The 23,296-nt window shown below is 40.0% G+C and overlaps 1 protein-coding gene across 2 annotated transcripts in view; it reads right to left on the bottom strand.

Moving 5' to 3' along the window:
* Window positions 1-19,781: 19,781 nt before the first annotated feature.
* CUNHXorf21 (chromosome unknown CXorf21 homolog) overlaps window positions 19,782-23,296 on the bottom strand; it is an 8,686-nt gene continuing 5,171 nt past the window's right edge. Inside the window, exon 2 of one of the 2 annotated variants that reach the window (XM_026069052.1) lies at window positions 19,782-22,113. In XM_026069052.1, the coding sequence (XP_025924837.1) occupies window positions 21,206-22,113 (908 nt within the window). In that variant the 3' untranslated portion in view covers window positions 19,782-21,205. The remainder of the gene's footprint in view (window positions 22,114-23,296) is intronic. The other variant, XM_026069053.1, reaches the window with a different exon arrangement.

The following is a 23,296-nucleotide window of genomic DNA, read 5'->3' as shown; positions in this document are numbered from 1 at the left end:
ATGACACCTTGTGGCMTAGAAGAGCAATCAAATCTGCCCAGCCAAACATTTTTAGATAAAGCATTTCCAATAAATAGATTATATTCCCCAGAACTATTTTGAGTGACTGATGAGCTAAGGTTTCAGCTACCAGTCTTTTCTTACATCATTGACCTAAAATTGCTCTCGGTATAGACATTTGTAAGAATCTTACCAATGATGGGATAATTTTTTAAACAATCATTATTCCAGAACACATCAAACACATCAAACACAAACAAGACCTACAATTTAGTACTGTCATTATTCTCACAATGAAGGAGTAAATATTTTCACTTATTTAACGTATAAGGCAAAAAAAACCAACTTTCCTGTTCACCTTTTCAATCTTCCTGACCTTAGCTCTAGCAAACCAACTGTTTTAAAATGCACTGGCAGAAGAAATATTATGCAGAGCTGCTAACAGGAGGGGGGTGATGCCTGTTAGTTTTATGCAGGTTAAAGGGAAGACTCCAGCTGTCTGGAGTTTCCTCAGCAAGGAGGAATTTCTATTGTAATTATTTTAAAAGGGCATTACTAAATGGAACAGGTATGTTGCGATATCRGTCTTAGAGCTCTGACCAGACTTTACAGGATTTGAAAGCGCTGACTTTATATCAACTGTTTTAGCTCAAAAAGACAGAAGAGCTCATGGTTTGAAGTCATCTCTTCTTTGAATTGATGGATCTGTCCAAACCATAAAGTTTTAACAAGTGCAAGTGGGTGAGAATTCACAGGAACTTAAAAAAAAGCAAGACTGTAGGACCCTCTCATACACAAATATTTCAAGTATACAGTTTACTATCCCATCTACTGAGTGCCAGCTTTCAGTATTAGCACTAATTACTGACCTTACCAGTGTCTTTTCTGACCTCCATTTAGACAAGCTATACTGCAAATTATTGGGATTTTGAGTGAATGATGATCTGATTAACATGACTGGTGAGCTATTCCTGGTATTACATTATGCAACTAAAATGTTATGCCTATATTCATATATTTTATAACTTGTCTAAAAATTAAAATCTTTTTGTCAGCATAATAACATTGCTGGGACAGCACTCCTCGTTCCAAGGGTATTCTGGGGACGAGCTGGGAAATGAAACCCACAATGTTATATAAAAAGCACATCATAGTCAAAGAAGTGATATACAGGAACAAGGTATATTTGGTGCCTCTGTCATCTATCATGGCAAAGTTTCAACACTTGACACCATTTTTGCATCAAGAGGCAATTTTTTCTGACCTGATGGCAAAAAGTATGCACAAACTATATGTTTTACATTGGCATGCTGAAAATTACAAAATAAATCTTAAATAGTATTCACCTGAAACATTAGACAACAAACAAGTCAAATATACCAGCAATGGCATATGACTTATAGTGCTCTTATATAAAATGTGATGCCAGGAAAATCACTTCTCCTCTTGTAAAAGAGCCCATACAAGCCAATTATTGCAAAACCTAATGGTGCATTATGTGGTTGCTGCTGTGGGCAGCGCACATCCAAAAAATCACAGAGCTTGTCTGACAGACGTTAAAGAAAATATACCACCCTTGCTCAGCGCTCGGGACTCCTGTACTGGACCTGCCATGTGCTCAACCACATCTCCCACCTTTCACACTTCAGGGCATGTCACAGGGCACCCTATATCGCATTCATCAACATGGATCAACTAGGTGGAGCGAGGTTGGGAAATTTCTTGTCCAATAGGAGCAATTTTGCTGGTAAGTGAGGTAAGGACGTGAAAATTTACCTCTCCTTTTTTCTGTGTCTGTAAACTTTGATCCCCAGACAGAGACTAAACAAGTCCTCAGTTATGCCCCTGCTTTACCAGCCCTTTTATAGGTGCAGAAGAGCTAAGGGGCAAGGTCATTGTGGCTAAGCCTCTTCTCACCTCCCACTTATTTCTGTCTACTCTTGTCCCACCTGAGCCCTGGCTCACCCAGCTGTGAGAATATTTCTTGCATCCAGCAGTGCTGCAGAGCTCACAGGCAGGAGCGATCATGGATTTTTCCACACTCATGATACACCTGTGTTATGGCCATTTTGCAGCAGTCTGTGTCTTGGGTGTTTACATTATATACACTCTGTGAAATCAGGGACCATATTACGTCCATTAAGAGAAGTAGCACTCAGACTATTCGCTGAAACAGGGGTTTGAGATCCCAATACCTCTTTGTTCAAATTCATCTTGGCTTATAGCAGTTCACTGACTTCAGTGGAGATTTCCGGATCTGCACTTGGCATAGAAACACYGGAACTGAATTGCCTGTGTACCTGTGTTTAAGAGAACACAACAACACTGGAAAATGACAGCAAATAACAGTCAGTAGGATTATGCATAGTAAAATAGCCAGGCAATGCCAAAAAAGAGATGTGCAATGCATGCTGCTTGTACTGGCATGGAGATGAGATTATTTATGTCCTGACCTGCAGAGCAAAGCGGATGCTTTTGCTTTCTTGCTGCCTCAGTGAGTCATTAGAGAAAGGGAGTTGATGAACATTAATTTCAAAATCAGGAAAAATAAATGAGTCTTCCTTTCTTCCTTTCTTCTCTTCTGTTTGTAAGGTCTTAGGAAAGAATAAAAGCTGACGCTCCTGGAGCTCACAAATCAGAATTAACAACCCCTGTTGTGAGTTTGGAGATTAATTTAGCCTCCCTTTTGCACTGCAGTGCTATGAAATACTTCTCTGGCATTTTTAATGTTTTACCACCTTGTAAACGAGAACAGATAAAGAAATTCTGAATCTACTAAAACCCCTTAATTATATCCTTTCCAATTTCTGAGAAGTACTGACATCCCGCTGTTTCTTCTGACCTTCTATTTCCTTGCCATTTGCTTGGGTTCCTTTTGATTTACAGACACTTCAGTACTAAGGGTTTCACCGCATAAAATGGGGGTTCAGGGAGGCATGCTTTGGAAATATCTAGAAGCTGCAAGCTTCAGGCATCAGTGAGACTGTGTGTCATTCATTCAGAAAGCTTCCAAAATCTGTCTGCCTAGTAAAACCTCTTTGAGAAGTAATGGTATTTTCACATAAGAATTGTGTGAACTTCATGTCAGAATGATGATGCGCCCTTTTGCCAGCCTTTTACAATTCATTTGCTACAGCTACTGCCAAATGTGGAATCTCAAAGAAAAATAATGAGATCTTTCCTCTCCATGGGCTGTCTGGCACTAATATTTGCACTAGAATTAAGAGCTGCTAGAGCTCAGAAATCTTCACATCAAAATACAGCCACAGGAAAGCTCGGGAAAATTATCCTGGGTGAAATTAGAATCTGGCCGGTAACTAGAGGGCACAGCCTCAAATTTTCCAGCTTGAAGTGGGACAGAGAAAGTGTTCCAAATGTCATTAGCTCTTTTTTCTCCTCCATTTCCCTGCCCCATACAGTGCTTCATTTTGGTGTCGTTCCTATTTGCACACTTGCCTTGCCTGCCATAGATAGGCGAGCCCGGAGCAAGGAGGAAGGGAAAATCCCCTTCTGCCACTGGTGAAATAAGGGATTTCAAACCAGTGAGGAATGCCAGCGGGGGCACCGCTGAAGAAATCAGCTCTCTGGATGAGGACAGCTGGCAGAGTTTCTGTCCCAGCCTCCACGTAGAGTCTGCGGCGCTGAAGCTTTGCTGGCTTTGAAACAATGAAACATATCTGTGACAGCTTGAGAACCTCTTAAAGGTAATTATGAGTTATTACCTTAGGACTGACAGCCCAGGGTGCCCCGGGCACAGCACAGTGGTGCTGCTGAGCTTGGACGGGTGCCGTCGCCCGAAACGCTGCGTGGCTGGCCCTGGTGCCACCATCCTTTTTCCTTTCCTCGGGGGAGGCTGCTCTTCCCCAGACTGGCAGCCAGCCCACAGGAGCAGGACGAGCATCACCACGTCCTGAAGACGAAGGAACAGCAACAACCAGGATTGCATCTTCTGCACCCTGTAGGCCAGGCCTGGTTCTTCCTCTCTCCTACTGCACACGTCAAAAACAGAGTTTTGAGACTGGCTAATGCTTGGCCTGTAAAGGCAGGCTTCTCCGCTCAGAGCTGCTGCTGCAGACGCTCTGCAGACTCAGGTAGATAAGCAAATACTGGGTAGAGTCACATCCACTTTCAAACTTTCCTTCAAAACCGTTTTGTACAACAATTGCTTTTCTGAATTAGTAAGCCATGATTCTTGCGTGATCACATCCAGAGCTAAGGGATGTGCCTATGTCTTTTGCTCTGCGTTCACTTTAACAGTTCACTGCTCACCTCCAAAGATACGAAAGGAGCAAGTATCTGTAACTGCCTGTAATTCTCCATTTATGTTTGTACACATAATGATCTCTAAGCCTTTGCAGCCGGGCATGGTAAACTTGCAGTGTGAAAAAAGGAAGTCAGCTTTCCAACCATGTACCCACCTGAGGAAAGCCAGGAGTAGAGGAGCCGCGCACACAAAGGAGGGAGAGGGTGAAAAAGAGGAACATTAAAAGCCGTTTTGGCAATGCACACTGCTGGATTTGCGGCAGCGTTTGGCAGCCCTCCCACCGCAGTGAGCGACGGGCTCCTGTGACTGCTCCCTGGCACTGAGCAGCCTTCCAGAGATCTTCCTCTTCCTCTTCCTTCATGTGCACATACATCACTTCTGGTGTCACCTCTTTTTCTTTTCTTGGCTACTGATAGGGGTATAAAATACTTAAAATCAGTGTCCTCTCCAACTACTTATTTTAGCTTCAGTCAAACTTGCACATTAATCAATAAATAAATCATAGCAGCAAGCCCATTTCTTTACTTTACAGACTTACAGATAATGAAAAGACACATCAAATTCACATGGCTCTTTTGTAGGACAAGAGGTTTGTTTTAAAACTGTGATCCATCTGAGACCAAAGCTCCCAAAGGAAATTTCTTTAAGTCTGGTCATACAGTCAGGTCATGTCTAAACCAAGAAATGTGCCATCTTTAAAAATGTGTTATTTAATGTGTTTCAATTATAGCAGCTGTGGACTAACGTTAGCACTGCACAGGTCAATTTAGCTAGCATTTTCTTAAATGCATTCTGGCATAAGCCTTATATAAAAGTCCGTAAAAACAAGTCACTTGAAACATGAAAACCAATACATTTTAGATACACATTTGTACACAATTTTACTACCCTAAGTATAACCACAACATTCAGTCAGACCACTAATGCAAGACTACTTTACATATTTCCACACAATGAGTCGTCTGGCTCTCAAATTCCACTACAGGTGTTGCATGTTTAATTTTAATGCCCTTTGTTCAATACATTCACTAGGCACAAAAATTTAATAGACCAAATAAGAAATACCCCAAACCTGCATAAAATTGGACTGTTTTAAATGCTCTGATGAAAAGGCAATCCCCCTTTCTTTGCTCACTCTTCAGTCTCTCACAGACTAAATGTTCACTAGTTCTCCAGTCACTGTCGAGTCTTTCAAGGAAGGAAAGGCTTATAATGGAAACTTATAATGGAAAAAAAATAAGATTAGAAGAAAGAAATGATAGTGCCCCGTGTTCCTTATATCTTATAAGATAGATACAAAAGATAAATATAGATATTATTTAAGATATTATAAAGATTAATAAAGTATTATAAAATAGTTACAAAAGATACAAAAGCTTAGCTGTTTTCTGTACTTCTTTTAGCAATTATTATGCAGATTTTCACACAAAACTCAGTCATTTAGTCATCTTATCTCTTGTTTACACAGTTTACCTGTGTTTAATACTTAGATAGGATCACAGTTTGGTTTTCTGACTATACTGATTTGGCTTAGAATCTCTAGCAGATAGTATGTGGTTTGGAATTAATCCAGACAAATATGTATACTCAAACATTCAAAGGGTAAAGTGGCAGCAAAATATAGTATTTCCTATATCTTTTTACTATATATTGACATAAATACAGGCATGCACACAGATGAACACAATGTCTCAACTGCAATAATATATTCCTATCTCTACCATTGCAACAGGAACAAAGTGCATATACTGAATTGAAACTTAATCCAAAATGTTTGGATATTTTGATTCAAAACATGGGCTTTTTTCCTTACCTGTTTCTAGAGCATGTCAAGGCTTGTTCTAGATCTTCAAGATACCAGACACAATGAAAARGAAGCAGAAGAGGCTGAATAAATGAGATGTGTCCATGAGACCCACTAATCTTTTGAAGTTCATTCATATACATTTTAGCTCCCGTGCCACGATTTCATAGTTAGCACCATATTTTCCATGCATAGATTTCTTAGCACATGAAAACCTTCATGAAATTAAAGCTTTTATATAGAATTTGTTTTTTTCAGAGCTAATATCAAGCTACTAGAAGAAAAAAAGTGATTTAGAAAGCTCCTATTTGCTCAGCTTTAAAAATATCTTACACTGGCTGTGCTTGTCCCTTTTTATTTTCATCTTTTGCAGACATCAAAGTTTTGCCACATGAATATTTGTGGAAAGCAAATTGTATACTCCCATGTCCAACTATTTCCATAAGAAACAACATAATTAGTATGACATGGGACACTGCTTAAGACAGTTTCAAAACACCCAAAGCTCTGGCATAGAGATAATTAAATCACACTCCATTTAGCCCAACCTCACATGCCTGTATCGTTAAAACTTGAGTAGTCTCACTGAATTTAAGGTGTTGCAGAAGCCTGTTAGACAAAAGCCCAGGCTGGGAAGTAGCTGCACCCACAGCAGCCCAGCCACTGATCCAGGAATCCCATTACTTTGTGTGGAAGTGACAGGAGAAAATTAAATATAAACTCTGCAGTCAGCCAATAAATCTTGAGTCTAATTTGTTTCTTTTTAAGAAAGATGCCTCGTGCAAGGTTTGTGTGGCCCCGAGAACAAATGATTTAAAAATTTCTAAACTTGCCTAATCCAATCTATCTGCTACCTCTTTCTGAGTGATCTGATGTCCCAGTCAGTAGTCTATGGAAATCCCTCCAATCAGGGCAGGAAATCAATGCTATCTGACTCCACTTCTATGGGCAATCAGCATGCACAGCTTGAATTTGAGCTGAGTACTCAGTGAGCTGTTCAGAGTCAATTCACAGAGGAATAAAAGGTCAATAGAAATTCATTAAAACATATTTTTAAATGAATAAATGCAAGGAAATCACATTATCCTCCCTGGATTTTTTGCAACCATAAACAGAAACAGAAATCATCAAACTAGCTATTTATGGTGATTATGGGATTTATTGTTATTTGTTCAGTTCCTGAATACTGACAAATAAAATGTATCTGTATTTCTCTAAAAAGTAATTACTCATATAAGTATAATTTAAAGGCCTAATCTTCAAAGACAGGTTATTTTACTCCTTGCCTGTACACTTGCAGTATATTTAAATTCAATTTGGGTGTCTCTCATTTTGTGTGCAATATTTGTTTCAAAGTTCACCTGGATCTGAACAAAAGATATGCAAGGTGTATGAGCAATGGATTGTACCGACTCCTCTATAAATAAATAATCACCATTAAAAAAAGGATTTATCATGCTTTTAAGCATCCTTTGCACATAAGCTTAACAATTAGCCTAACTGTTTGGAAATAACAGTGGACTCCATATTTTCCCTCTTTAGAATGGGAGATAAATTCAGCATTTAAGATTGAAAAGTTCAAGAAGAAAGAAATTTTTGGCTTAATCTGGATGTGGAGGGGGTTCTGATGGCAACTTGCTAGTTTTATGTCAGCTGTGTTTCCTTCATGTGACTTAAATATCACACACTTCTAGTTGCATCTGAGGATTTCAGTCTTCTTTGGCTTTCTGTGACAAGGCATAAAAGATGTTTAGTGGTTCTTGCCAACACTCAATCTCCACCATAGTAGCCTTTTTTTTAGATTGTTGTCCCTCCTTATTTCTTGTAAAATGAAACTGTACTCACAATTGAATTTAATGAGAAGCAAAAAAAATGTTGGAGGTCACTCAATTTAAATGATCTACTTTTTAATACTCCAATATATATTTGAAGAAGAATTGCTTAACAGAATGCAAGAGTGTCAAAGCACCTTTCCATTCTCATACTATTTGCACTTCATTTTGCTAGAAGAAATTAACTGACAGATCCAAAATAATTAACCTTTAATGAGAATTTATCTATTCTTTTTTCATGGGCATGATCAGGAGCAGAACTAGTCAGGAAGACTCAGTTTAGTGATCAAAAATATTTTTATACCCCAAGGTGCTATGGGTAGGTACCAGTTCCTCCCTGCCTCTATAGAAGCTGTAAGACATCTTCTATTTCTGGAGAGTATTTTTTAAGAGTTTACGCCACTTTGAAGAAATGAGAAGCTTTCCAGCTGACACTTTACATGCATCAAAATATGTCATGGTAGACATAGTCAGCTGTTCTTCTGCTAATTTAGAGACAAACTGAACAAGGATATGAAAAAAAGACTCAGGTGAGTTCTAATGTTGTGCATCAGGGAAACTTCAAAATTAACCTTGAGGTCAAGGTGTGGAGAATAAATAGTAGGCGAAATAGCTTCAAAATATCATTCATACTATGCAGCTTCTCTGGGCTTCTAAAAAACCCCCTCATCCAGCAACAAATACCAATCCAGGAGAAAAAAGGGCAAGATTCAATGCCTTCTGCTTGCTCTCTCCCTATGGTGCTGCACATGTATCCTTTTGCCTCAGAACTTATAGCTCAAAGGCAATGATCTATCTTGTTTTCCTTCTTCAATATCTTTATGAGATATTTGTCACGGTAAGGAGTGACCATGGTTTCTGGTGTTATTCAAATTCAGAAGTACTCAGCTGAATATCTGTTCCCCTATTACAAGGTTTACCATAATATCTGAAGACAAATGCCAAAGAACAAAGAACATCAAAATTTTCACCTTTCTTTCTGTCCAAAGATATTAACTCTTATTTATCAGAGTGCTATGAAATCTCAGAATTAGGTTAGTTCATCACTCAGTCTGAGCAATCAGAGAATATATTGTCAAAGAGTCTTCATTCGTCTCTACCTTACAAGCAAATTCAATTCCTCCTTTTGTAAAATGGGTCTGGACATAGTGCCTTTAATTTTGTTGCCTCCAGACTGCATTACTGCAGGTGGCTATAATGTGGAACTGAAGACAAATCCAAAGTAAATGTTTTGATTAAATCTGTTCCTTCAAAGGCTGCAAAACAGCGTACTATCACAGTAGGCTTGAAGGACCGTGTGTGTGCTGGGTTAGGATCCATGAAACTGGATACCAAGGCCTCTGTGGTGGGATGCCGTTAATCAGGACAAGCTGCTCTAAAGCATTTTTTCTTGTTTTTCAGTATCCCACTCCCATGGCAAGCTCAAATCTAGAGTACTGATTTTCAAAGGCATTCATATTTCTGGCTCCCACTACAGCAAACAGAAGCAATACTACAGCTGTGTTCCTATAGGACAAGTCAGGTCACCCAAGCCAGGGTGAGATGACTGAGAAGCAGAGAAGTCAGAAATGAGTCTGTGGTACACGTAAAAGAAATTTAACTAATTCCAAGTTGTTAAAAATAGTCTTCAGAGCTTTCTGTCTGAGAAAAGCTTTCTCATCAGTATGACTTTTCTTTTTCGAGTGAGGAATGAGAAGCGACTAGCTATTTCTGTTCTCTTCTCCATCTTCATTCTTAAGAAGGAGAGGAGAGGTGCAGGAAAAGGAGGCTGGCAGGAAAGTTGCCAGCTCTACCTGTCTGAAGTTGGGAGTCGGAAGAGTCAGCTACTGGGCTAGGCATGCTTCCATTGTCAGGCCATTGTTCTGATCCAAAAATTGATTTAAACTTCGTCTGCAGGAGTAGGCAAAATCCCCCATCCCAGAATATCATGTTTTTTCCATGTAATATTAATATACTTTCCAATTGCATTCCTTTCTTGTTTTTACTTTATCACTCTGTAAAACAAAATTGGAATACTAATATAAAACAGAAGGTATGACTTCATGTCTTGGGTAGTTAGGGAGACTCTTGGAAAGATATCATGACTTCTACTTGCTACAACCCTCTCCGCTGTTCAGACTCCACAGTAGAAAATCTCTAAAGATCTCTAGAGTAGAAATCTCTAGAGAAAATAATGAAATCTGATCATCTGCAGTTTAACTAAAAAGAAGAAGCTGTATGTGAGCAATGAAAAGTTACATCAAAACAATTACACTTCTTCATTTCTATTTCTTCCCTTTCTCTTACCATCTCTGGAGCAATCACTCTGTTTCTAAAAGTTAGCAGACATCTGGAGCCTCTACAAATTTCTTTCAGCTCTTAACTGTCTCAAGAAATTAGATCTTTCAACTGATACTGCTCATATAGCTTCCTTTTGTTGCAGATTTACACTGCACATCCTGGATCAAAGAGATTTTTGAGCTTCTCTCTTTTACTCAACACTGCCAGTACATCTCTCTTTGCACTCTTTCTCCTCATTTGACTGCAAATTTATAAGCTCTTCTTGCCTCATGCCTCCCAATCCCTGTGATCTGATCTCATTATCCTTTCTCTCTAATTTCATTCTGGTTTCACATTCTTCTCTCCATAATCTCTTCCATGTCTACGGCTCCCATGCTAATGATTCGTGCAAACAACTCGCTGTGCATTTCACCTTGCTGTTCTGCAGCCCTAGTCAGCTCTTCAGCGCTGCTTCCACCAAATACTGATCCTTCTCTGACCTCTCACAGTCTGTGTCTGTCCAGTCCAGTCATTGCCTGGGCTCCTTTCCCACTTGTCCCTAGTTGATATTACCATGACCATTGCCTTTTCCATAGCCCTCCAATTCATCAGGTTCAATGACATTTTTTCATCTTCAGGTATCTCCTTACTACCTTCTCTTTTCTTTCTCCCATGAATATGGTGGTTGATTTTCCCTGTGCTTCAGTCATAACCCTTCAGTCTTCCTAGGTAAAGACTCTACTTTTGCAACTCATTGAACACAGCTCCAGACACTTTTCTATATCTTAAACTTGCTGTCACACTTTTTCCTATTATGCCTTCATTTTTTTTCTCCCCAGAAGAACTGTTGAGCACCCCCAAATTAAAATTACTTTTCAACTTTTCAGTTCCAGGACACTTTACCTTTTCTTGCTCTCATCATTCTCCTACAATTTCTCCTCCTTTTTTTAATTTGATATCTTCTACTTGTCTCCATGTCTTCATGTCCCCAGTATCGTTTCCTTTACATTTCTTCTTAATGCCTCTGAGTCTTTACCTTCAAAATACAAAAATGTCTTATTCTCTTCCATCTTAAAAAAAAGCTCTTGATTCCACCCATTCCACTCACAGCATTTTCAATTGCTGTCCATCAGCAGATACAGATGGCTCTTATCCAAGCTCTCAGCTTCTGCATTCTAAAGCACTACAACTTCCTCAACAAATTCAGTCCTACCTTCCTCATCCTTCTACAAAGATTCTTTTACTAATTCATTGTTTTGACCACATCATTCTTCTGTCTTCATTCCTCCATTGCTATCCAGTCTCTATCTCATCAAATGTGAATAAAAATAAATAGGGTGCATCTCCTTGCAGCCTATCCCTATCCCATGTGTCATTAGCAAATTAAAAAATAGATACATAGAAATAGGCTACCTCCAAAATTGTCAGACCTGGATGTCTCTTGTTGGGAACTTTAATCTAAACAGGAGATCCAGAGCACATAGCTTCTTTCCAAGTTACAAGCATGTCACTGAAGTTAGTGTTCATACATTTTGGGCAAATTTGCTTTCTTTGCTTTCTTAAGGCCTGCAAGGGCTTGCAGTTTAAGTAAGAGCTTGCTGATGCCCTTACTTAAACTGAATAATACTTCATTTCATGACTCAGTCTATTGGGTTAATGATCTGAAAAGAAAAATGTCATTTAATTGGAGTAGAGATGGTATAACTTCCTATGACAAAACTTGTCTTTTAAGTATTTTTTAATTTATATTTGATAGATCACTCATTCTTCTTCCTCTTCTCTTGCTCTGCTTCAGTTTAAAATATGCCAGTCACAACTAATAGACAAGGATCAGAGGCTGCATGACTTCATTAGATAAAAGAATATGTATTGTAGACTTTTCCAGTATGCTGCTAATCAGTTTGTGAGCAGAATAAAGAAACAGGCCACTAATGAACTTCATTTCACAGCACATGATAATTGGGATGCAAATAATGTCATCTAAAACTGTTTTATTTTCTTGCAGCTGCCTTTGATCTTTTAACACAATAGATTGAACACATAAGTGGCTCAATAAGCCTTTTAGTGTGTGTATAAAATGACAGCTGACATCAAATTAATTGACTTATACACAAATACCTTAGAAATATGATGAAATCATTAGGAAATAATGATGTTCCTTCCTAAAAGGTAATATGTTGTTTTACAGAAGGATGAAGGTATTATTTTAATATTTTCAAGTTGATTTAATGAATATGATTCCAGCAGCTACCATTCTCTTTTGCTCCAGTCTTCAGAAATACATTTATAACTAAATCTTCTGTACAACTCTATAAGGAATCTGTGTGTTTCCCCTCTGGAAATTTCTTGGCCACAGACCACAGGCTGATAGAAATAAAGAGACTTTAATTTACCAGGTGCATTCTAAGAAGTGCGTGTTGTTTTAATTGATTCCTTTAAATTGGTATTCCAATGACTAAATTTGTACCTTCTTTTCCAAGTTCAGCTCGCCAAGTCCTGAATTAAAAACAGGAAAAAAAAAAAGACAAATAGGAGATGCTCAGTGTATCATCATTGATTCAGGTGTCTAATGTGCTTATGACATTCTTAGTTCAAAGAAGAGCACGCTACAAGTTGCGAAGGTTGAAGGGAAATATCCAAAGGGCAAAGTAAAAGAAGAAGAAAAAGGGAAGACCAGAGGAAATAAAATAAAATAAAATAAAGTAAAATAAAATAAAAATAAAAATAAAGTAAAATAAAGTAAATAAGTCCTGGCAGATGAAGGCTGCTAGAAGTTGATAAAGCAAATGTCTGCTCAGAGCTGATAGCTTCATTGGACTTAAAACTACACATCTGTCATTATGGGTTTTACAACATAGTCTGAAGCAAACCAAAAATAGTTGTGTGAATTTAAAACAACCTCCCCTATTTTGTTTTCTATTAATAAATACCTTTCTACCATTCTACCCACCTCAGTTACATAGCTATCTGCTATGAACTGTGTGGTTTCATAGGAAATTGAATGTTATTATAATGTTTTGATTTGCATATTTCCAAATAATTTGCATATGGCCTTGAGTGTACAGTTACTGTGACCAATCCTGTGTAGTGGCACAGGCTGAATAGATCTGCATAATACCTGGCTGCTCTGAGACTGAGGCTGGGGAGGTCCAAATTCCCTGCAGAAGGAAGGTGAGACATGTCTGATACGTGCATGATGTAACAAGGATAAGGGGATGCAGTATTAATATAGGTGGTGTCTGACAGTTGTCCTGAGCTATGGTAGTATTTCAGCTTTCAAGTATGAAAGTCTCTTCTTGAGTTGGGAGAATGTTGAGATGTCTAAAAGATAGGTAAGTGCTATCTGGGAGGAGATGAGGGAATCAGGAAGCTGGAACTTCCCTAGGATCACATATCTAGTTATAAAGAAGAGTATTTGGGAAAACTGGATATCTATCTGAAAAACAGTCAGGATAAGTCAGGATAAGAGAGTCAGGATATGTTTGAGAGAACATAAAAGTAATGTTGATTAAGTCCGTGTGACTTTTTGTCTCACCAGCTGCTTACATCTGCCAATGCATCCTGTCCCTCGACTGCTGCCTGTTCCTTCCCTTTTTATCATTAAAACCCATCTCTTATTCTAGGACCAATAGACAGCACAAGAGTGGTGCCAGTTCTTAGGAATATATCATATATCTTGCAGTAATTTCCAGGCTTTTTTTAAAAGAGCTCTGGATAGCCAGGCCTAAGAACCGCAGCTATCAGTATTTTGCAATGCCTAAGACTGCCAATGTTGCATTTGGAGGGAGGGGGCTCTGAGCTATGGCAAGGGTAGTTGGGACGAAGGACAGCGGTATGAGAGGAGCTGCACAGAGCCCATGAGGGGCGTTGGTGAGGACTTCCAGCGACACACACAGACAAGGGATGACACAAGACCTCAGGAGGTCTCTTTGCTATATGCACTTGGGTGAGTCAGTAGCACAGTACCAAAAACTGGTGGTGACCTGTGAACACCAAGGGGATGTTAGCTGCTACACACTGTCTGAATAAGGAACCTTTGGTTAATTTTTTAAAGTAGTTAGATGTTAGGAATGCATGTTTCTAGATGCATAGTTTATATGTTTCTTGGCCGTGAATCAGCAAAAATCTATCTTCCTGAGGCAAAGTGAGACATAACATGCCCTCCACAAGCTCCTGATTCACTTTTCTCTCCCAAAGATGGATGCGAAAGCGGGGGCCACTTTAGAAGCTATGCAACATAACAGTCTGATGGTAAACACTTAACTCTGATTTGTGATTGCCTAGTTCCTCTCAGGGTCAGTCATCAGCCTTTTTCAAGCGGATTTTTGGTAAATGTTTTTTGATAGACTATCCTCTTCCTACTTGCTAGCTTCTGCTTTTTTTTTTTTTTAATAGATGCTGGCCACATATAATCAAATAATAAAATTTCTGCTTGAATTATCTAGACTTTGAGGAGCAAAGCTGTGCATTTTTAATGTGACCTTATTAATGGAAAAAATGCCTGTTCGGCAATTGTACCTCTTTAGTCAAGCATTATACTTGTGAAGTGTCACTTCAGCTAGCTTTTGCTAAATAGGTCAACAACACCTTAAGATCAATTGGTTTAAAGTGCTGGAACTGACAACATACAGCCTCTGTTTCTTAAAACTTGTGATCCAACTGCTTCTCTCCGACATGTTTAACATGTTTCTTTCCTTTGATAAATAGCATTCATGTAGAAATGCATTGGAATTTGCCACCTCTGTTAGAATGACTGCAGGTATTGTTCGAATGATTACTGTTTTTTACTGTTATACTCCTATCCTATACTCCTAACAGGATCCACTTTTAGGCAAGGGAGATTTCATGTAAAGATGAAAACTGGATATTTGCATCAATGAAAGCACCTAAGTCAGCTCTTCTTTGTCTAGTTTTACTCTCAGCCATAGTTCTAGCTCCTGACTGTCATACAAAAATGGTTCAGAGAAAGCTGCTGCCCAGCCACGCTATGTGACTAACGCCTTCTCTGTTCCCGTTCTTCGTTTTCTAAGAAATCTCTCCTGTTTCACTTCATGTTCAGGGAGGCAGTTTCAGCAAAGGGCCAGATTGCTTGGTGGCTGCTTCTGAGCCGGGCTGTCCCCAGAGGGTGACAAGGGGGCACCGGGGCTCCCGCCACTCCCACAGCCCCTCCAGAGCCCAAGGTCTGTGCTGTCACCGCTAGAGAGCACGAGCCCGCTCTGCTACACAGCTTTTGAGCTCAGTCGGTAGCACACAGCTTTGGCTGCAGGTCCCTGAGCTCTCCCGTTCGGCTGTGGCTGCAGAGGGAGTGAAGGAAAAGTTGCGCTGAACATTAAAAACTCTTTAAACTTTACAAACGTTTTTGGGGGAGCTAGCGAAATTGTGTTGTCTGTTAACCACCGACCATGCCGCCTTCAGCAGGGAGTGGCTGGAAACATCTGTCTCCCCTGAGCATTTTCTTCACCAGAAAATTGTGAAACCTATTTCCTCAGCTGCCCGCGGGATCTGGGGACGTTTCACAAACCCGATTCTGCAAGGCTCCCCTCCGCCTCTGCGGAGATGTCTCCCCAGCGCTGACGGGGACGTGGCCACAGCACTGCAGTCACTCATTAATCACCAAGGGATCCCCTGGATGCTTAGTGTTCTCCTGCCCTGTCTTGTCCACCCTCCTCCCGGCTTTCAGTGGCGCTAAGGTCTGGCTCTGTGGGTGGGATTAAGTGGAAGCAGAGAGGTAGGGAGAGATCATGCAGGTAGGCCAAGTGCGACGTGTGAAGCCCCCAAACATGAGGCGAGAGGAGAGCAGGAAACCTCGAGGGACGCTGGGGAGCTTTGACATGGCAAAAAGGCAAGAGCACAAAACGACAAGCCTTTTGGAAAGATAAAAAGTAATGTTGGGGGAAAGAGAGCCTACAGTTCAGTAATAATCAGGCATTAATTCAAAATAGGGCACTGCTATTTTCCTTGGGGGATTTCCATTTTGGACAAGGTAGTTCATCCAATGCTGAGCTTGACAGAGAGCTCCTGAAGGGTGAGAGCAGCCCTGAGGCTGAGCCTCACGAACATTGTCCCCTTCGGCCCTTAGAAAGCTGCTTAATATTCTGAGAAGTCACCCTAAACTCGTTGGTGTTAATGCCACGGAGATGGCAAACAGCTCTTGCTGATACAGCAGCACGAAAACAGAAGTAGCGTTACCATGTGCAGAGTAAGTCTGCTTTGACTCGAAATTCTCTTTCTTTACATGTCATTTGTTTTTAGGTATCCATTCTAAGCCGTAAATGGTCTTGGCAGACAGTGTTTTTATCCAGCATAACACAGCCCCGGGGCCAGGTCCCGGCCAGCCGTAGTTGCCATGGCTCCGCTGACCAGAGGCCAACCATAGCAATTTACATTAGCTGAGGAGCTGCCTACTCCCTTGTGCCAGCTCTGCGTGCAATTAATGCAGCTGAAGAAACTCCTGCTGCTTCTGAACGCTGTCCATAGCTGTTATAGCAGTCTGTCAGAGACGGTTTACTTCTGTGATTATAGGGATGCCAAGTGGGTACGTACCGGCTGTCACAGGTACACAGTTTCCTTTCCAAATATAATAGGCTGCATTTAATTAGGTTTGTGGCAAGTTACTAACTTAATCAATCAGCAAAAGTGCAACAGGCCTTTCATATCTAGACACCGGATGAAAATCTTTAATCAGTTCATAACTAGAATTGAGCGGCCTCCCTGAATCAGTAATCAGCCCTCCCGAATCTGTAAGAGCAATGCACACATCACCTGTCCACACTAGTAATGGAGCCATTTTATACAATTGCAAGAAACATGGTAAAAAACATGTAGTCTCTTCACCCCCCTTCTCCCCAAGCCATTTATACTAGCAGCAGGTTACATCCTCTGAAGGTCCTGAGAGAAAGCTGGAGGAGGAGGAGGAGGCTCAGAGAAGGGACAGTCCTCAGTAATTCTCCATTGCTTCAACCCTTTAAAGGACCGTGGCCTCAAGACCGAGCTAAATCTCTCTGTGCTCCCACCCAACCACCTGCACAGGGAGGTTCCAGCCTGCTCCAGCCCTGCAGCAGGTCCCTCAGGGTGAAACCCCAGCAGTGCCCCTGGCTCTAGTCAGTGCTGCATACACTCTTTCATTTCACCCTTAGGTGCTTAGCTTTTTATGTTCATCTGAACACGGCAATCAAAGCACAAAACAGACGCTTTCACATTCAGCATGTAACTCAGCATGTACTTTATATCCCTTCTCCTTCCCCTCTCACCAGTTCTTGGTAAGGACAAGAAATCAGAGCCAGCAAAGACATTAAACCCAATTGCAGGAGCTATAGGTTGCTCTAGTTGCAACAAATCTGTGACAAACCCCTTTTCCCTCGCTTTTCTGCTCCCCAAGGATTATGCTCTTCACACTACACACCCTCCATTTCTGGAAGTTCACAGTTTCACTGCCATGCTCATGTCCTTGGACCCTTAAGAGCATAAATACACTGTATAGAAATAATAAAACTCTTAGATGCTATAATCATGTTACTAGCAATGAATAATAAGTTCCATAAAAAATGTCTAAGGAAGTTAGTAGAATGTGCTGAAGGTGGTTATAAACTGTACTTCTGAATTTCTTGACAGCTGGCCAAAATACCAACTGAACAACCAGGTATTGCTATCTCTTGATTGATTGATTACGACTTTATTTGCCTTCATAAATTACCTTAGTCGTATTAAAATAGTCTTATTATTAGGAAGTATTGTGAGACTAGAATTCAGACTCTTCTTTTTAAAAAACACTACCCCAGCCCCTGGGGCTCCATTAGCATTTTGATAAGTTTGTGTCAAAAAATTATATGGCCTAGGCAACAAATTGATTATTAAATGGAGCTACTAAAATTGGGAGGTCTCTCTCTTTAAATGCTTGACCCTGAGGCAGAAGAGGAGGAGAGGGTGGGAGAGAGGAGATGGTAATCGCTTTAGATAACAGCCTGACTCAAGTTAATAGCAGCCTAATTGCCATCCAAGTGCTCCTAGCCAGGAAGCAGCCACACCTGGAGAGGCACCTGAGCAGAGGAAGATTAGCTTTAAACGGCAGAAGGACAAAAATATAAATGAGTTTTCAACTGAGCAAGGTAGAAAGTAAGAAATGTTTGCCTACTTATGTAGAAACCTCCTTAAAGCTGAAAATTAGCTGGCGCTGCTTTGGGGGTGGTATGTTATTTAGTGTAGGGCTCAAAATGAAATGGGGGTTTATATTCAGGCAGGGGAAAGAAACCAGCCATGTTTAGGTTGAAGGGGTTGGATACTCTCCCTCCAGGATAAACCAGCTTCTGCAGTGATTATGGCCCTTCCATGAATCAGATTCATAAATGTTAGTCTGGCAATATRAAATAAGACATTCACTTGAAAGTATGTATGTTTATGTTAGATGATTTGCTTGAGAGAAAGTGGTATAAAAAGGGAATGATTTGTAGTTGATTGATTAAGCTACTGTAAGTATCAAACATACCCCCTGGAGGCGCTAGCTGTTCTTTCTTAAATTTAAGATCTGCCTTTCCTCTCTACTGTTCTGTACTGCACTATTATAATAGCACTTTCCTCTGAATGCCAAGCCCCAAGTTCTTGACGCAGCACTCCAACATCTCAACTATGGGTGAGCTCAGTAGACGAGACAGTATTTTCACGTTAGTCTGGGTAAACCTCTTAATCCTTATTCTTTGGGTGCCATTGCTACTTCCTAAAACTGTTCTCAAAATTAAGGCCATGGCAAACTGATGTGTTTCCTGTAATTATTAACTGCAGTCCTGCTAGCTAAGAGGAAAATCGAGATCTGAATTTCTGAGCATCAGATGATAAAACCACTGTTTTTTTCACAAGGTACCTGGTGCAATGGGTAGAGCTGAGTTTTTTGCAGGAAACAATCACATTATCTGATAAAGATGCAAGGTCTTTCAGCGAGGGTATTTATTTTTGGAAATCACTTTCTTCTAACTTTGCGTTACTTAAAAGTTAGTCATATGAATGTCAGCAGGGAATGAACAAAAAAAATCCCTTTTTAAAACTGAACATGCACTTGTAGGAGGAAAAAAATACAATGTCTACTTCTGCTTTGCAAGCCACTTCTAAAGATTCTAGTGTATCCTTTTCTTCTGGGATAATTTCAAAAGATTATAAAAGACTTTTAGTGATATCTATTGGAAAGGGAAGTGGTTTGCCTAACTGTCTCTACATTACCATTAACACTTGTTTCTCTTAAATAGCCATTTTTTATTTGTAAATTGCATTTCATCAAAGTCTAGAAATGTTAGAAGACAGAAATTCTTTCCTGAAATGTTGAATAATAGTATTAGAGTAGGTTGCTGTGGCAACAGATGTACAGTGTCTGGATTCACACATCAAGGTTTTTTTGTGTTAACTATTGGATACCTTTTCATTACACAAGCAGAAAATTATACTGAGCTACTTCTTTAATTTCTGGAAAGAGAGCAGCAATAAAATGAACTCACATGTTTACTATATTATTACACTTGGGGATTTTTTTGTTTGTTTTTTTTTAATATATAATATGCCTTATATATACATTTAAAAAAAAAGAAAAAAAAAGTATAAAGACCACAAAGGCCAAAATAACTCTGAATCACCAAAGTGAAAACATCTGGTAAGTATTTATTTTAAATTACTACTTGCATTATACTGATACTTAGAAACTCAACTGATATTGGATTAGCATTGACAGCACATTGTTATATTTTGTACAGATTCAAAGTAGGTGGTCATCCTTGATCACAAGGCAGGGTTTTTTTTTGTTGTTTGGTTCATTGGGTTTTTTTTAGATTTAGCAAAATTTTACAAGAAAAGGACCTTATTACTAAAATACATCAGATTTAAATGATTTTGATCTGTGATATGCCAGTGCTCATAACAAGAGAAGGTGTTAGCTATGGACAGTAAAATTAGAAAGCGATAACAGGCTCAAACAGGAGTGCATTGCTAATCATGAGCACGTACCTCTGCAGACCACTCCTGAGTGGTCCATTTCAGCTTTCCCTCAGCGTTCAGAGGAGTGGTTCACATTAAGAGGTTAAGAGGGCTTTGGGTTTTCAATTTGGAATTCTCTTAACAAAAGTGAATTCTTTTTCTTCCCCCTTTATTATCACTTTCCCTACATGACTATATCTATTAGAAGCCTTAAAAAAGGCTATTGTATTTGTCAGTTATTGAATATTCCCTTTTTAACCCAAAGATTAGGATCCTGCATTCTTCTTTAAGTTTGGCTTGCTTTTGACTTGTGTTCCAAAGCTGCAGGTCTGTAAATAGATGACAAATGTGGTGCCTATATGCGATTACAGGCCACCAGCATCCTGGGTTAAAGTTTTGCTCAGTGCAAAATGCGCAGATGCACATGCACACGGCTACTGATGGACTCTATTGGGAAAGAAAGAAATTTTGCTTGGATCACAAAAAGAGATAGTAGTTTTTGAATAGGAAGACACCAGTGGAATAACTAGTTACTACAGAATAAGCTGTAAAGTGTTTTTCAGCTGTTATCTTCAAGAACAGATTATAAAAACATCTGTCAGGGATGTCATAAGTAGAGCTGGCTTTGGGGGCAGGAAAATGGACTTTTTCCATTTCTGTGGCTCTGTATTCACTGTGACTGTGTTGCATAGGCATAAGTCTTTGGTTCACACTGACCCATGGGTAGCATGGCAGATGCCAAAGAGAGGAGGAAAGTTAAAATGAGATGTCTAGCACTTGGGAAGAAAGAGAATACCTGAACACCTAAAAGAGTATCATATCCTTTCAGTCTTTTTTTCTACCAAAACTTTTTAATATTTGAGGTTCACTGAAAAAGCATTTGGGAAAGACTTTTTTTTAACTGTAAATCATCTGGTCCATGGTGTATGGGCTGCACAGTACAGATATTTAATAAGTGATGATATTTACTGGAAGGCTTAATTTAAGTGGTAGCCTGAAAACACGTTTTTACAAAGCAGCAAGATGTCTTAAGAAAAAAATCTAAAAACTGACTTTGCAGAACATAAAAGCTTTCTGTCTGCAGACATGCTAATACTATGTGTTAGTGTTGCTATATTGGGAAATATGCAGACTAGGTGTGCTAATTTCTGAGGATATCTTTTCACTGGCTATTTGTAAGAAGCGGCTAATGACAATGTCTTTGGCCTTGGTGGTCTCCATATTCCTCTCTCGTGATATCTGCATGCTGATTTGATCTACATTAGTCATGATAAGCTCAGAGGCCAGGATCTGAGTAGGGGACGCCCTGTTTACTGTGCTGTCCATGATGTACTGCTTATACAGTTCCACCAGCTTTTGTTCCAGGTAGTCATTCAGGGCCGAGTCAGAGAGGGGCTGGTGGTACGGCACTAAACTTGCCACTCGCCAGCATGATGAGTAGCCTTGGGCTGGTTTGCGTCTGGTGTCGCTGGAAGGAACCCTCACTGACTCCATGGGCGGCGGGATCTCTGAGGACTCCAAGAAGGGACCTATCCCACTGTCACAGGTGAAATCTGTTGCTACTGAGCTGATGGGCATCACGTAGTCCCCAGCTATGTGCAAATCATTGTAGTTCTTGCAAATGCTTTTACAGGAAGATGGAACCAGGTAGGCATCTTTTCTTGTCAGGCCTTCACAGATGTCCACAGCTGGAGGGGTCTGCCCCTCAGATGCTGGGTGCTGGGTAGGCTGTGGGAGATTATCTTTCTGCTTACCGATGTGTTTGCTGTCTTTAGAATGGACTGAGGAAATATATTTGCCAGCAGATCTGCATCTCTGAAAGAGACTTTTTCCTTGTGCTTCGTCCATGGAAGAATACTTGAAGCCACGCATGGACCTCATTTCGCATGCTGCTTCCTCTGCTGCTCTCTCTCTGTAGAGCTCAGAGTTGAAGTGATCTTCGCAAAGGTAAGCGATCCCATAAAGGTAACCTTCTGACAACATCCTTGAAAAGAGGAAAGGAACTGTAAAGAACCAAATCAGGTTGTTACTGTTGGGAATCAATCAACAGACAGAAAAATTATAAGAAACCATTAGTTCATTTCAAAATCACTGAGTAGTGATTATACTTGCAAATTCATTACTGGCTGCAGAGAGTTGTTTCTGATTCAGACATTAACATGAGTGTCTCTGTCCTAGATGACTCGAGTGAATGAGCGAAGTGATCAGCTAGTCTCCTTGTGCTGTTAATCACATCAAAGTATTTTAAACATTGCATATTTATGCTAGGTACAACACAGCCAATGGCTAGTGAGTTGGGATGAAAGAAACAAGAAGTGGTTTGTTGTAGTAATGCTTGTCATAATGGCTTACATTTAAATACTTGTGGCTTTTCCCTTAGCTTTCTTGAGAAGCCAAGTATGTTTTTTCCTCTTTTTCCCATATGCTTTGAAGCAACTTTCACTGTGTGTGGATTGTCACCTGCCTCTGAACTATGTTGATCTGAAACACACATTAAGAGTATAACCCCTTCTTTTCCAGCCTAATCAGTGATTGCAGCTGTGGATCCTTTTTTCAATTAAAAGTCTCAGATCATTAAATTATTACACATTTCTACATGCGAAGCAGGATGAAATTGTCTCTAACTTTGAAACATAATGAATGTAGATGTCCACATTTAAGGTTATTGCCTTATCTCCCCTTAAAGCCCAAAGGAAGGCATTTTAGAGGCATGATTTACCTGGCCTGTTTTAGACATCTTTATCAGAATGAAATGAATTGTGCCCTAGATATGCTTATCTCTCTCCAATTACTATAAGGAGATCTTAAACTGACTACCCCAGATATAGAAATCTGCAGTGTACTTCTGATGAGGCACGTTCCAGTGCAATGAGTTCCCATAGAAAAACAAGTGCACTTAAGAAGTACTCCAGCTCTGTAACTCTTGGTTTAGTCATGAGTACCACCAGCTCTGAAATCGGTTTCCATTGCAATCCTACAAAGGCACAATCAGGCTCCAGCAGTCACTAACTCTCTCCAGTCTCTGAGCAAGCAGCTCAGTGTCAAAAGCTGTTCAGACATGTTAGCACTGAAAGACAGGACTTAAAAGCCAGGACACGCATGCATCTACATATTAGCAAATGTTCTACCCAGGCTCTAGGAGTTCCACTGCTGTATAATTGTTCTTAACTCCACCTGGGTTCTTGG

The sequence above is a fragment of the Apteryx rowi genome, unplaced genomic scaffold (assembly GCF_003343035.1).
Source record: "Apteryx rowi isolate R43461 unplaced genomic scaffold, aptRow1 scaffold_285, whole genome shotgun sequence".
NCBI lineage: Eukaryota > Metazoa > Chordata > Aves > Apterygiformes > Apterygidae > Apteryx > Apteryx rowi.
Note: the sequence above shows the minus strand (reverse complement) of the source record. Positions and strands in the feature narration are given on the sequence as shown.